This window comes from Eufriesea mexicana, unplaced genomic scaffold (genome assembly GCF_001483705.2).
Source record: "Eufriesea mexicana isolate 0111107269 unplaced genomic scaffold, ASM148370v2 scaffold17514, whole genome shotgun sequence".
Taxonomy (NCBI): Eukaryota; Metazoa; Arthropoda; class Insecta; order Hymenoptera; family Apidae; genus Eufriesea; species Eufriesea mexicana.
In genome coordinates this window covers 356071-370361 of record NW_016924843.1, presented here as the reverse complement: position 1 = coordinate 370361, position 14291 = coordinate 356071, and the positions used below count along the sequence as shown (strand labels likewise).

At 35.3% G+C, this 14291-nt stretch overlaps 3 protein-coding genes across 5 annotated transcripts in view; 1 reads left to right on the top strand and 2 right to left on the bottom strand.

The window, feature by feature from the left end:
• The window catches only part of LOC108554159 (zinc finger protein 39), a 16997-nt gene extending 8642 nt beyond the window's left edge, over positions 1–8355 (bottom strand). Inside the window, exons 1-2 of one of the 3 annotated variants that reach the window (XR_001890680.1) lie at positions 8171–8355; positions 6529–7782 (exon numbers count right to left, since the gene is read on the bottom strand). Coding sequence is in view for 2 of the 3 variants with exons in the window: in XM_017909342.1 (XP_017764831.1) it covers positions 6586–7770 (1185 nt within the window). In the remaining variant the exon portion in view is untranslated. Of the gene's footprint in view, positions 1–6336; positions 7783–8170 lie in introns of those variants that run through there. The other 2 variants (XM_017909342.1, XM_017909343.1) reach the window with 2 other exon arrangements.
• A 746-nt stretch (positions 8356–9101) lies between these two features.
• LOC108554151 (zinc finger protein 346) lies at positions 9102–11523 on the top strand. Its single transcript, XM_017909327.1, has 6 exons — positions 9102–9315; positions 9575–9771; positions 9935–10073; positions 10148–10177; positions 11097–11236; positions 11315–11523. The coding sequence occupies exons 2-6, from the start codon at positions 9583–9585 to the stop codon at positions 11480–11482; spliced, it is 666 nt and encodes a 221-aa protein (XP_017764816.1). The 5' UTR covers positions 9102–9315; positions 9575–9582; the 3' UTR covers positions 11483–11523.
• LOC108554150 (dynein regulatory complex protein 1) overlaps positions 10994–14291 on the bottom strand; it is a 6002-nt gene continuing 2704 nt past the window's right edge. The window contains exons 5-12 of the mRNA XM_017909326.1: positions 14162–14291; positions 13812–14028; positions 13627–13753; positions 13336–13550; positions 13122–13270; positions 12792–13024; positions 12141–12524; positions 10994–11137 (exon numbers count right to left, since the gene is read on the bottom strand). Coding sequence (XP_017764815.1) covers positions 11049–11137; positions 12141–12524; positions 12792–13024; positions 13122–13270; positions 13336–13550; positions 13627–13753; positions 13812–14028; positions 14162–14291 — 1544 coding nt within the window. The 3' untranslated portion in view covers positions 10994–11048. The remainder of the gene's footprint in view (positions 11138–12140; positions 12525–12791; positions 13025–13121; positions 13271–13335; positions 13551–13626; positions 13754–13811; positions 14029–14161) is intronic.

Below are 14291 nucleotides of genomic sequence, written 5' to 3'. Positions count from 1 at the left end.
ATATATATATAGATACATATTATATAAATTATAATCACTTTCCTTTCAAATAGTCATGTAAAAAATATTGTGGTTTGATAACACAAGAATCACATTGCACGGAATATCGCTATTCTCAAAGTCATGCACATATCCCAACGACACGTAATAATTCTTATCCCGATTTTCCCTTTCAAACTTCGTTCGAACAACAATTGTGTCTCACTTCGGATAATTCTCGTATACAAATGACAATGCATCACATTTCGTCAGCGCCTCGCCCTGTGCGTATATTCGCGAGGGAAATTGGCGCGCGGTTTAAAAATCGTATTTCGTTTTTACAAAAAAAGAAGAATAAAACGATACACCTACCTCGCTACTTTCTCTTATTTTTCGATCGATGAATACATTTTCTTTCATACACATATACATATATGTATATGTAAGAAAAGAAGGGAAATAAAGGAACACGAAAAAAGAAAAAGCACAAACACAACGATCCGAGTTCCGTGGCACTGTTTCCCATTCGACTCGTTAAAAAACGACGAAACTAAGCCTACCCTCTTCCTAATGACATGTGTATAGTGCGATATAATCTCTGGAAGACTGTCCAAGGTCGACTGACCGTCGCCAAGCTATATTTCGGTGGTTGGCTAGTGGCGCCAAAAAATTGCAACTAATTTCATTTGATTATATACATGTATACCGACTGCCGGTACGCATCGAACGAAATGAATCTATGTGGACGCAAAACTTTGTAGTCTACCAGTCTATCGACTCAAATCGGACAATGTCAAAAAGTTGAACGACTCTATCCGCGTACGGTAAATCGACTGTGAAAATATAGCGTTTTCCAACGATTATATCCCAATCTATATAAACCTAAACCGATCGATTATTCGAATACTCTGTCGTCGTGTTCAATCGCGGAACAAAATAAGAAGAAGAACGACGAAAACATAAACGACATTTTTAAAACTATACACAACGTGGTTAAAAGAGTAATACTTCATGTTTGAGATTACTTAGCAACTCTCTACAACGAATAAGAAAGACTGGGGCAACGAAAACATAGATTAGAGATCAGAAACACAAGCTTAGTGTACGAAAGGAGATCAGGGAACCGTTGGTTCCGTGTACAATGAAGAAAATTGTCAGCCGACGACTCGAGAGGTTCGATTAGAAAATAGCTACCCGCTACGTGCAGTCGTCGCTCAACTACACAAACTATAGTCGATACTTCTCGTGCTTCTCGTGCTTCTCTAGACGATGGGCGGCAACTCTGCGATATAATATACGATATTTTTTTTTTTTTTCAATTTCCTCCCGTTTTCGCTCATTTTGATTCCCTTACGCGTTAATTACATGTAACGTGTATATACGTATGTACAAAAGCTCGGCCAGCAGAATTTCGCGAGGAATACATCCGCGAGACGTCTTTGACTTTTTCCTACCTTTTTCAGAATTATTCGACCGTGCGTTTCTCGCGTCCTAACGATAATACGCGACAAACGAAGGAAAGTAGAAAGTAAAGAGCGCACCGAAGAGAAAAATTAACCAAAGGGAGAAAAAAAAAGAGAAAAAAAGAAAAAAAAGATGACAACAAATTTTCCCAATGGTAACAATAATGCACGATACGGTGATGCACGATAAAAGGAATCGCCATTGACGATGCGACGCTTTTTAATTAATTCATCGACCGTGAACTCTATTCGAGTCTATGCCTGTGTACGCGCGCGCACGCGCATGTGTGTGTGTGTGTGTGTGTGTTCCTTTATCTCTCTATTATTTTTTTCTTCCTTGCTTTCTCAATTTTTTCTTTTTTTATTTTACTACACTTTCTCCTATCGATCTTCTTCTTTTCTCTCTTTTTTTTTCATATTTTTTTCTTTTTTTTAATTTTCTTATATATTGGTCCGACATGTGCTCTTTCAAAGAAAGGACCTATCCTTTTCCCTTCTTCTTATGAAAAATACACGGATCTTTGATATACGCGTCACGAACGAAAACAAGAAATCCCGTGTCATGCACGTCCGCGGAATGGCGGTTGAAATTATTGAGATCGTTAAACTGATCCGGAAGATACGGAGCGTGTGCGTTTCGGTGCTGGACAACGCTTCTAACGTATATACCGTGTCCCCGAGACCCGTTGCTCGAAACAACTCTCGTTTCCTTTTTCGTTGATAAGACACGCTCGTTACGTTTACATAATACGGCACTGTGTCACCGATAAATAAATCGCGTCTCTATCGATCGAACGATTTACCCGTCCCATCATTTCCATAAATCAAGAACGCTTTCGTATCACGTTCGATCATTTGCAAAAATAAACGCTCATTGTTTACGTTCGATACGAAATTATAGTACAAGGATAATTCGCATATTAAATTTTGATTTAGTTGATCCAACCGATAGTACATTTATGTACATACATGTAATCGAGGAAATTTTAGTACATTGACATTCTGTGTTTTGAAATTTTTTTCTGCACAACTATTTACGCTTTTCGAGAAAGCCTAACTGCAGTGACAAAATAAACATAATAGAAAAACTCGAATTTTATGAGAAATTTAAAAAGTTGGCAATTTAGTTTTTCAGATAGAGTCGTATTTCTATTGTATGATTAATCAATGGGCGAATATTTTCGTAAAATTTTGTGACATCAACAAAATCTTTTTTTTTTTTCTTTTAAATATTATAGCATTTTCTTAAAATACGATATAATACTGCTACTAAACGTTAATCTCCAATTCATTATCCTACAATAAGTTTCACGCGGGTAAACACGATTTCTTAAACACTAAAAAACAAAAATGAAAGCTCGAAACGAATAATTACATCACCCTACGAAACGCGACACCGTATAAAAACGACAAATAAACGTCACACGTAAAACCTAACCTCGCATGTTCTTTTTCGTTATGTTATCCACGGCGGGAGGGAGGGAAAGAAACAATGAACCGATACACAATACGGACGCTAAGAATCTAGAATAAAAATCAGAGGGCAAAAAAGCAAACTCGTACCACTACTCGAAATACTAGAACAACGACTCGCGTAGTACTTGAAACGTGCAACGCTTGTTACTCTATCGTTTCCTTTAAAATTCGTCCCTTTTATTTTCACGAACGATACACCGGCTCATCCAGCACCGTGAAGCACTTGTAACAGAAGAAAAGAAAAGAAGAGAACAGTGATGGGGATAGAGTAGAGGGGTGAGGTAGAAAGGGGCATGTAGAAGAAATCGAGGCAGAAGGATGAAGGGAGAGTGGAGAGTGGGCGGTGGAAGGGATAAGGAAAGAAGAAGAGAAAGAAAGAAAAGAGATCGGAATGAAGAATCGACCGATCAATTCGGAACTGCGACTTCTTTTCATTAGGTATACCTACGAGCTACCTACTGTACCTTATCATAAGAAGCTACAAAATATGTTTATCACTATAATAATTAGGAGCTGCGCGAACATATGCACGGAGGCTTTATTAATCACAGCTTTAGTAGTACGATTAGTATCTCATAGAGCTGTACAATGACTAGCCAACATGAAGATCATCGCTTTTCTCTCGTTCCCATTGCACCTAACGTATATCCCGAAATAAAACACGCAGCAGCCTTTTTCTCTTCCCTTGTCGCTAGGAAGGGACGAAAGAACGCTGCGCTAACGTCTTTCTTCCGCGAATACAAATGTATATATATATATATACATATATATTACGTTCGACGTTCACGTGAACCGAAAACGAACGGAAAGGAAAAAAAAACCGTGGGGCGAAAAAGAAGGACGTCCCGTTCCCTCTCTACCTTTCTCTTTTTCCTCTTTTATCTCGCTTTTTCCGTGCTCGCAGCTATTTGCGAGTGAAATCAGTCTTGCCCGGTGACTTCGCGTCTCGTTTAAATCAAAAGCCTCAGGCATACGCGCGCAGAGAAGAATTGTTCTTCCTCTTGTTTCAGCGTGAAGACTAAAAAGATAGCCGAGACGAGCCTACGATATACGGGAGGTTCGAGGCACGCTAGCGCGAATATTCTTCTCTCTTTTTAACTTTAACTTCACCATGTTTTTTTTTTCGTTTTCTGCCTTTTGTCCCGTTTCGCTCCACTGTTCCTGTTATTTTTATTCGTCCACTTTCCTCCACCTCCCTCCTCTTTCCTTTCTACCAATCTTTGCCCTTTAGCACGCTTCGATCGACTTCGGACTCGCGTGAACCTTTTATTCCTTTTACCGGCCGTCGATTCGAAACCTCTCGGCGCGTACGCATGCGCGCGCGCACCCGATCATCTGTTCTCGCGCATCGTGAAAATAAATAGACACGCCGCGCTGGACTCGTACGCGAAAATTTCGCGAAGGAAACGGAAACTACTCGCGCCATTGTTCTTTGACTCGCGGCTGTCATGGCTTCCCCGCTTGTTGTACCTAAGCATACTCTTTTGTGGCGTTAGCGTTGAAAAAATCGACAATAAAATCGTGATAATTGTAATAATCAGAACATTAATGATAATCATAATAATAATAAGAGTAATAGTAGCAGTAGTAGTAGTAGTAGTAGTAGGAGTAGCAGTAGTAGTAGTAGTGGTAGTAGTAGTAATAGTAGTAGTAGTAGTAGTAGTAGTAGTAGTAATAATAATAATAATAATAATAATAATAATAATAATAATAATAATAATAGTAGTAGAGTAATGATCGTAACCGCTAAAAACTAATACCTAATAGTAGACGAAAAAGAAAAATCAACAGCCCTGCTATTACACTACTAGTACTTAGAACTTACGATCTGCACATCCGCTCATCGTTTTATAATACATCCATATGTATATGTATACGTATGTACAATATGTATCTTGTGTGTACAATACACTTCGATATGTGAAAAGTAAGTACACCTATGGAACTGATTCAAAGCTGTACAATAGTCCTACATGATAAAATGTATACCGGCACCTTGATACGCTTCCATTGTTCACAGACACGCTCAAAGATAAGGTATGCGGAAAAATTAGTTGGAGAGGGTTAAGATGAAAGGACAAAAGATGGGGGGGAGGGGGGAGAGAAAAATAAAATGGAGAAGGAGGAGAATAGGTAGAGGGGAGGGAAATGAAAGAACAAGGGAACGAAAATTAAAAGTTAAAGAGAAACCATGACGACTGGAATACAGGCCCTATGAGTACATGCGCTACGCATGTTAGCAAAATGAAGTAACATTCGCATGTTTCTAAGAATAATAATAAGAATAACAGTTGTAGTAGAGGTGGTGTTAGTGGTAGTAGTGGTAGTAATAATAGCGAGAGTAATATATAGTTGGGGACATGTCAGTGGTGATGGTCGTGATCGTAGTAGAGTAAGAGTGATAGTATTAGTAAGAGTAGTAGTACTAATAGTGTAGTAATAATAACAATAGTAGTAGTTGTAGTAGTAGTTATAGTAGTAGTACTAATAGTAGCATTAGTAACAGTAATGTTCCTGTTTTTACTTGTTTGTTTTTAAAAGAAATAGTAGGGTGTCTACCAAACACCTTCGGTAGAGACCAATGTCCGTTAAATTCTGATAGCTAGATCGCCTCGTGACATTGCTTTCTTCTTTTTTTTTTTCCCTCGTTTTGATATCATCAAAATAGTAAACCAATAGTTTAAACGTTGTAGATAATAATTACTATCTATATCACAGATCCAAGTGACTAAACTCCTTTAAAAATATAATATAAATATGTGTATGTGTAATGGTTCGCGCATAATATATATACACACATAGATATATATATATGTACTCGCAGATGTGATTGAAAAACAGGTAAATCAAGAAGTGCGGAAACTTGGAAAACTCTTGTAGAAACATTGGCGCGTTAGTTTATGCTAACATCGATATACCACGACAGATGGATAAAACGAGGAAAATCCAGCGATCGAGGAAACGTCGGGCCCAACGATCGTGGCGGTGTGTGCACGTCCCTTCGAACGGTGCTATTTAATTCTCGTTAAAATACGCTCGTGAACGTAGAATCCATTAAATGGACCAAGAAGCATCCAGTGAGACACGTGCAAAATGGTAGTCAATTTACAATTGATCCACTGATCTCCGTTTTAAAAAATGGAAATAAAATCGGTGCGTAAAAATTCTTTAGTATCGTTAATCCACGATTGTGTAAGCATCCGTCGTGATCCAGAAAGCGGATGCTCTTTAGGCACTTTGTTTAACCAGCACCATTAAATGACACGCGATCGAAGAGTCTGCGTTGGGGTGCTCGCGTGTGGCGAATCGTCACTCCGTTCGTGGTAAAAATCGTGATTGCTGGCATAAACTGACTATTCATTGTTGCGTTGAATATATTCGGGGTACGAGATAGGAGAGCTCGTATTTTAATGCCGCGATGCAGTTGCTGCGATTGATGATGCGACTCCGATGAATCTATGGGGGATGATATTTGCGGATAAAGTTGGGAGTTGAGGCTATCCAGTGAACTGGAGGAGCCTGTCGTTTGGTAGACACTCTGCGGTGTAGTGTGCACGTGAGACACAGGTGAATTAAGTGTGAATGGCGAAGACGCCGAGGTGGGACATACTACTTGCTGCGGTGATTGATGTTGCGGTAGGGACTCGGACACGCTGTCATCTAAACACTAGTTGGTAGTCTGCGGATGTAGCAGTGGTAGAGGAAGTTGAAGATTATTTTGCTTGGCTAAACTTGCAATTTCAGCTGCGATGCCTCCTTTAGAACCTGCTAAGCCGTCCAACGACGAAGGTCCTTCGCTGTAGCGTAAATCACAAACTGGACTCTCGAACCCTGTACCTGGTGTGCCACCACCGGTACTTTGGGGTGTAGGTGGATTGTGATTGGTACTGCTTTGATTCATATCACGGTGCACTCGGTTTTGATGCCGTATGAGATAACTGTCACGTACAAATGTACGTCCGCATATGTTACACTCGTACGTAGTACTTGCAGTATGGGTACGGATGTGTATTGCGAATTGACTCTTGGACGTGAATGTGAGAGAACATCTGTCACACACTAAAGGCTTTTCAGCAACATGGCTCCAACGGTGTGCTGTCACGTAGCTTTTCACTGCAAAACGTTTCTGACAAATGTCACAGGCATATGGTCTTTCTCCTGTGTGCACACGTTTATGAGTATTAAGACTGCTCTTTTGAGTAAACCTTTTCAAGCACAGCTCACATTGGAAAGGTCTTTCTCCTGTGTGCGTCCTCATGTGCACTTCCAAGTATGGTTTCCGGCAAAAACTTGCTTCGCATACTGTACAATGATATGGTTTGTTGCCCGAATGAAGTTTCATATGTACATAGTACGATGAAGCAGAAGATAGCACCTTGCCGCATACCTTACAGGGTTGTGGCTTTGACCGCGAACCTTCTTTAACTGTTTGTTGTCCCGTCGACTGACGGCTTGGAACTTCTTGTTGCACACTCTGACTCTGCTGTTGTTGACCCTGTTGCGTTTGTTGCTGACTCTGTTGTTGAGTTTGCTGTTGACCCTGTTGGTTTAGTTGTAGTGTTGTCTGTTGCTGGGGTTGTAAATGACCTTCTTGTTGTGACAGGTCTTCACGATCATCGGATAAATTCACCATAGAATTTGAACCATCCGAACGACTTGAAGCAACAGAATAAAACCCTATGGGTTCGCTTTTGATTTGTTGTTCAAACATGGACGTCATTATATCAGTCTGTTGCTGCTGAGCCAGCTGTTGTGACTGTGGCTCCTGCTGCTGCACTGCTTCTTGATGGGGGAGCAGAGTCAGGTTGCGCTTGACAAGCTGCTCATATCCTGCGTACCAATCCACCTGCATGACAGGGAACCTCTATAAATCGCCATTTATGACACTGGTTGTGGCGCAAAAATTTGCGACGATGTAGGTACACTCGTAATTCCGGTATCATGCATGCCCGACTCATATATACGCGTGTCAGGTTAGACCAATCGCTTTGACATTTATCTTTGACAAATGACAGAAGGTAGCTGGATGATCAGCTGATTGCATAACTTTTACGCGAAGCACTCGAAGACGGTACGATGCCGTCGTCAACAGAACGTAACCCAGCAGTGAGCAACACGGGCAACTCTATTTTTAAAAAAGCGACGGGAGAAACGGCGGAATATTTTGACTGCGAAACCGGATTCTTCGTAAGCGCTTCGCAAGTGGGGGTCGCTTTTGCTGTAGCCGAGCAAGAAAGCAGCATTCTACGAACCTTTGCTAATGTAGTGGTCCGGGCTAGGGTCGAAAAACGTCACGCCTCATCGAGCGCACGCCTCCCGTTCTCGAGCGGCTTCACGGACAATCACGAAACATTTGTACGGCCAAATTGTTTTTCTCCGACACAAAATATAAGATGGCTGCTACTATATTTCGCGACCGTCACCTATATGCACTCGTACAAACACACGCACCTAAGTACCGACGGACGATATTCGCCAACTTTTCTAATTGGCTGCCCTTCTTAAACCGCGAATATTATGCTCTACCACGACCAACATCGCACTTCGAAAACCGCTGATTGGATCGATCTCTCGCAAAGCTTTATTCACCTGTTTGATTTTATGCATATTTAATGGACAAACTTTCTCAATATAAATAACTTTAATTTTTTTCAATAGAAATCAAGTTGTTTGTTAAGTCAGTGGATATTTATTCAAAAATTACATATAAATATAAATTCTTTTGATAAATTTGATACTTTTATCTCAACTTTTTTAAATTGAAAATTTATATTTATTTCGTAAATAAAATATATAATTCCAGATTTTTAAATATAATTCACAAAATAAAGAAATATATAGGCGATATGATATAGATACAACTCGTTTAAAAGTGAAAGTTGAATACTTTGCTATATAAATGATACTTATATTTGAAATTTGTTATGAAAAAAAAATTGTTTATAAAAGTATTCAAATATTATAAAATATTAATTTATGGTACTATTTTTACGTATTTTCCTTTGTATTTTCATCATAACTTTGTCAAATCAACTTGGTAAAACAGAGTTTCTACATAAATATAACATCGATAATTAATTTCAAGTGTCTACTAAATTAATTGTGCGCAATATTTTAATACGCGATACAATACTAAACGCGCCTTGAGTGACGACATTCTAGGAACTATTAGGCCCTATCCAACGTAACATTGAACTCGTAATACTCAAATATAATGTTCCTAAAAAAAGCAGGCAACCAACCCGAAAACCTGTGTGAAATGTATTGAAAGAGCAATTCATGTATAAACATTACTGCCTACTAACTATATTTCGAGATTCATTGAAAAAGTGTAAAGTTTACTACATAAGCTAAACATTAGTAAATCTGACTCTAATCTATAACATACAATTAATAGGTATGCGTGAACAATATATTTATATGCATAATTCATAAAAGTGATATTAATATCTTCGATAATGTTCGATAATATCAATAATCTCTAATTCTAATTAATATATTTTATACACGTTTGCTTCCATAATTTTTGAAAAATTATAATCATTTTAATTTCAATAGAATATTAGATAACTGTAGTTTTTAATTTTTATGTTATTGTAAAAAAAATTTAATTTTAATTATTAGCAAAGGTATTAATTTATCTACTAAAATTATAGTTTAAAAAATGGCTGTCTCATCAGAAGGTGTAATGAATCCTGGCCTCAATGACCCTGTAACCAAAGCTGTGGTTGATAACATAATGGGAAATTTACCTACGAAGAAACCCCTTGTTCGGTGTGATGATTGTGATCTTTCATTTACCAGTCAAACAGTATTAGATACACATTTACAGGGAGCACGCCATGCTAAACAGGTTTGTATCAGTCAAACAACAAAAAAAAGAAAAACTAATTAAATATAAAAATAAAAAGTTGAGGTATGAGACAACACACATACAATACAGATAATTATTCATAAATTCTGACATAAAAGAATAACAGAAATCAGAGATGTAGAGACATAAATTTGTTTTACAGATTAGATCCAAAAATATAATGGCATCTCTTGAAGAAACCAAAGTAACATTTACAAAAGATGAAGAAACAAATGGATTAAAATGCAATGTGTGTAATGTGTGTCTAAACTCAATACAACAACTTCAAACACATTTGAATGGTATTTTACAGATTAAGATTTACTTTAATCATTTATATATTTATAATATGTTAAATAATTTTTGTTTCCTGTAGGGATCCGGCACAAAAAAAAAGCTGTGAGAGGTAATAAACCTTATATGGTACGAAAAATGCTACCATATGGGTTTAGATGTAGTCGCACTATGTGTATGGAAAAATTAATAGAACAGAATGTTATTGTACTAATTTATTGCCTATTTTTGTGTACATTTGCATGCATACTATTCTTGCTTACTTTTTTTTTTCATATATTCTTATGAGCTAATAAGAAATTAATCACCTGCTATCTAAAAGCTTTAATTCACCAATCGCTATGAAATGCTTAGTGATATTTTCATGTTCGTTATACTTTATGCGTCACTAGTTGCTATTTATTATTTATTATTTATTTATTATGTATTTATTGTTATTTATTTCTTTGAAACTAAAATTGTATATTTAATATTTATTACTGATTTGTCCTTCAGCATACTGTCAAAATAATAACTCGATTATGAGTTGCCTAGTTGCAAATAATGATTAATAAAATCAATATTGTTTACATAACAATTTTACTCCTTTTCAGTTCCATTGTATTCCTTTCGTTAATGTATATGTAAATGTATTTTGCTATATCTTATAGTTTTTTTTATCAATAATTATAATTCTTTTTGCTTAAGAAAGTTAAAAGTAATTGTTAGTTTATTTTTATATAATATATATAAATTTTTTATGCTATTTATATCTTTCCTCAACCATTTAATATAGATAAAAAAACAAAAAATTTGATGCAGTTATTTATGTGTATGAAGTAATATTTATTTTCAAAAGGTCAAATTTGTTATATACATGTATAGACACATGTGTATCTTCAAAACTTTTGATGCTTTTTTGTTAAAAATATTTGTATTAATGGTTGCTTTTTCCATAGCATGAATGTAGTGTTCAAGCTGATTTATTATCACATTTAACCGCATCAGCGGTTGTGATACATAGATAGTGTTGATCGCACATTGATGCTTAGGTGGGTGGGGTGGCCAAGATGTTGGCAGCTCAGTGACATCAACCACCATGAATATCCAAGAAAACTCAGGACCTAAAGGCGTATCACTATCATGCAGTATGTGTAACAAGATCTTCAATTCGGTGGCACAATATAATGTGGTATGTTATACTTATTAATAAAAGAATGCAAATAAATATTATTGATCATTTAATAATAGAATTTATTTTATATTATAGCATATGACATCAAAAAAGCATACTGGTAAATTAAAACAAGCTAAAACTCAAAAGAAGAAGAGATTTTTCCCATATTGGAAAAAACCTAAATCTGGTGTAAATCCTAAAAATCTTGTTCAGTCATTGTCAAATAACTTTGTATCAGGAGGTTTCACAAATCAGACATAGGGATATAGTGTAAAAGGAGGAATATGTCTATTTTAATATACATATGAATTATTTAGATACATATATTTTATTCTTCATAAAAGGAACAATTTTTTTTATTTTATATTGCTTCAAATATCAAAATCAATTTGATATTTAAATTTTGGTCACTAAGAGATTTACTTACGTATATAAAATATAAGTACATACACAATGTCATGTATCATTTTTTAATTTTTCATAATAATTTAAGGTTCTATTATGTTAAGATATATACCTCCCTGTTCGCACTATTTCTTTAGAAAGTAAATGTAATTGAATCTCAATTGGTTTAACTAAAAATTTTTCATTACATGTATTTAATGATTAATAAATGTTTGAAAAATAAATTGTACAAAATGTAGCTATCATGTTAGAAAATAACATATGATTTAATTATGGACAATGTCTTTAATATTAGTTGAAATAGTGCAAAAGGGTATGAATGCATTGTATGAATGTATATATGTCCATTCAAAAATTAATGGAAAAATATATGATATTGTAAGTAATAATAACTTATAATCTTTATTAATCCTATAAATAGGAATTACATTTTCCTTTCAATTTATTGTTTCAGGCTGAAATTCAATAATATAATTATAAATTAATAATAAGGTATTTTAGTTATTATATAATATTACCTCTGTTGTATGTTTACTTAATAAACGGCGCATTTCAGTATTCTGTTTTCGTAAAGATCGAGTTTCAGTATTTAATCGATGTCTCTCCTTCAACACACCATAATACTTTTTAAGACCAACCAGTAAATTATCCCACAGTCTTTCTTTATCTTTTGAGAAAATATTCCGATAACGTTTCCAAAATTCGGTTATATCTTGATCAGTTATATTGCGCGATACTGTGGTTTTCTCTTTAAATATTTTTTTATTAGGGAAAATTTCCTTCTTAACAAATTCATATTTTTCTACAAATTCTTTTAATGCACTTGAAACATATTCAGTTTCAACTGCCAATAAATGGCCTTTGTCGCATGTAAGTAATCGTTTCGAAGCACCGTCCTCTGCAAAAATAAAAACTAATAAACAATAATAGCGACACAACAATGGATAAAGAGTAGAATAATTTGTCATTGTATTTTATTACATAGATGATATATAACCAAATACCACGAAAATATGTTAAGTTTTCTCTAATGAATAAAAATAATGAAAATTAAGATAATAGATTAGTATCTAATCATAATTGAATAATACTAATGTAATAGAACATACAATTATTAAATAATAATTGCTATTTTGATAAATTGATTAATGAATATGTTACATACTATCGGTAACTTCGACAATGCCTTCAGATACACAAGTCGACTCAACGTGTACATTTTCTGACGGTATTTCATTTGAACGAGATTCTGTTTCATTTCTACTCGAAACAGTCTCACTTTCACATTCATCTCCTTCAGGCAGCTTTTCACAACAAAGTGCCCCTGCCACAGCTGCCACTAGTTTAACTTCTTCCCCATTGAGAGTGTCGCTACCACAAACGTCCGGCAAAGTAGTTCTGAAATATTTATTTTCGAAATCTTTATTACAATTTTATTATATGTTATATTAAACCTATAAATCCTTTTTAAAGATAAACAATATTCTTCACATACAGAGATGAAGAACTTTCCGTAGCTTCTCCAGACTGTCTACAAATACTCGGTGTGCTTACAACTTTAATCGTGCAAGTGGGACAGTGTGCATATGGTAAAAAGAAGTTCAGTAAAAATTGAAGTTCTTTTTCCGACGTAATTTTTAGTGCCTGCAAATTTAATCACATTCATATATAATTTATAACAGCGTAATTGCGTGTACAAGAATGATCACCTCGAATACTTTATCCAATCGAATCAGTAGTTTATCCTCTTCGGCGTAATCAGAAAGTAAATTCTTTAAAGTATCTTCGATAAGGTAATCACAATGATCGGAAATCAATTTAAGAATGTGATTCAATAACCTTCGTTCTAAATTGATGTCGTCTAAACTAGTTGCTGGTTTATATGATTTAGAAATCATCTTTCTTTTTCTCGTTTCCTCTCGCTCTTAAACCATGAACAACAAAGTTTATTGATTATATATCCTTTGATAACTGAACATTGATTTTTAAACGAACGTTACCCGCTTTTAAGGCACACATCGCACCGCAATACGAGGGTAGATCTTCCTTCTTCCATAACTGTTCTTCTGGCGGTTTCCATTCCATTATTAACAACTGTTCGTGTATAATTCTATCTGCCGTTAAAATCTGAAATATACAGTCATCGGACAGAACTATTCTCATTAATTACACATTGTTACCGTACCTTGTCGATCAATTCGTTCGCAGTTTTAATATTCATGTCCCATATTTGCATATATCTTTTATCGTTGATGGTCGCGAGATAGTTGGATTTTTCCTCTAGGTCTAGTATAGCTTGGTGCATCTTTAACATTTGATTCGTGAACTTTTGAATTTCCGCTCTCGACGATTCTTCCAAGCCTGAGTAAGTTTTTTTTAAATCATTAATAACATCCTGTAATCTGAAATGTAAATATATTTAACTTATCTATCATTTAATCCTATTCATTTTGAAAATGCTCAATAGTAATTTTTAAATTATCAGATTATTTATTTTGAAATCGAATAAATATTTTAATTTTGGTATATACGCACTTGTTAATTTTTCTTTTCTGCTGATTCTTCACTATAGTATTTTCCTCATCGCGTCTCTTTAGCACTGCATAATTATAATCTAATTTCTCGACGTTCATCATACAGAAAGCTTTCATATTTTGTACTTCCT

Excerpts from the sequence above, each read along its gene's own strand:
- LOC108554151 (XM_017909327.1), top strand. The coding sequence starts at position 9,583 with ATGGCTGTCTCATCAGAAGGTGTAATGAATCCTGGCCTCAATGACCCT. Across the intron at positions 9,772-9,934 it reads GAGCACGCCATGCTAAACAG|ATTAGATCCAAAAATATAAT; the intron begins GTTTGTATCAGT and ends TTTGTTTTACAG. Across the intron at positions 10,074-10,147 it reads ACTTCAAACACATTTGAATG|GGATCCGGCACAAAAAAAAA; the intron begins GTATTTTACAGA and ends TGTTTCCTGTAG.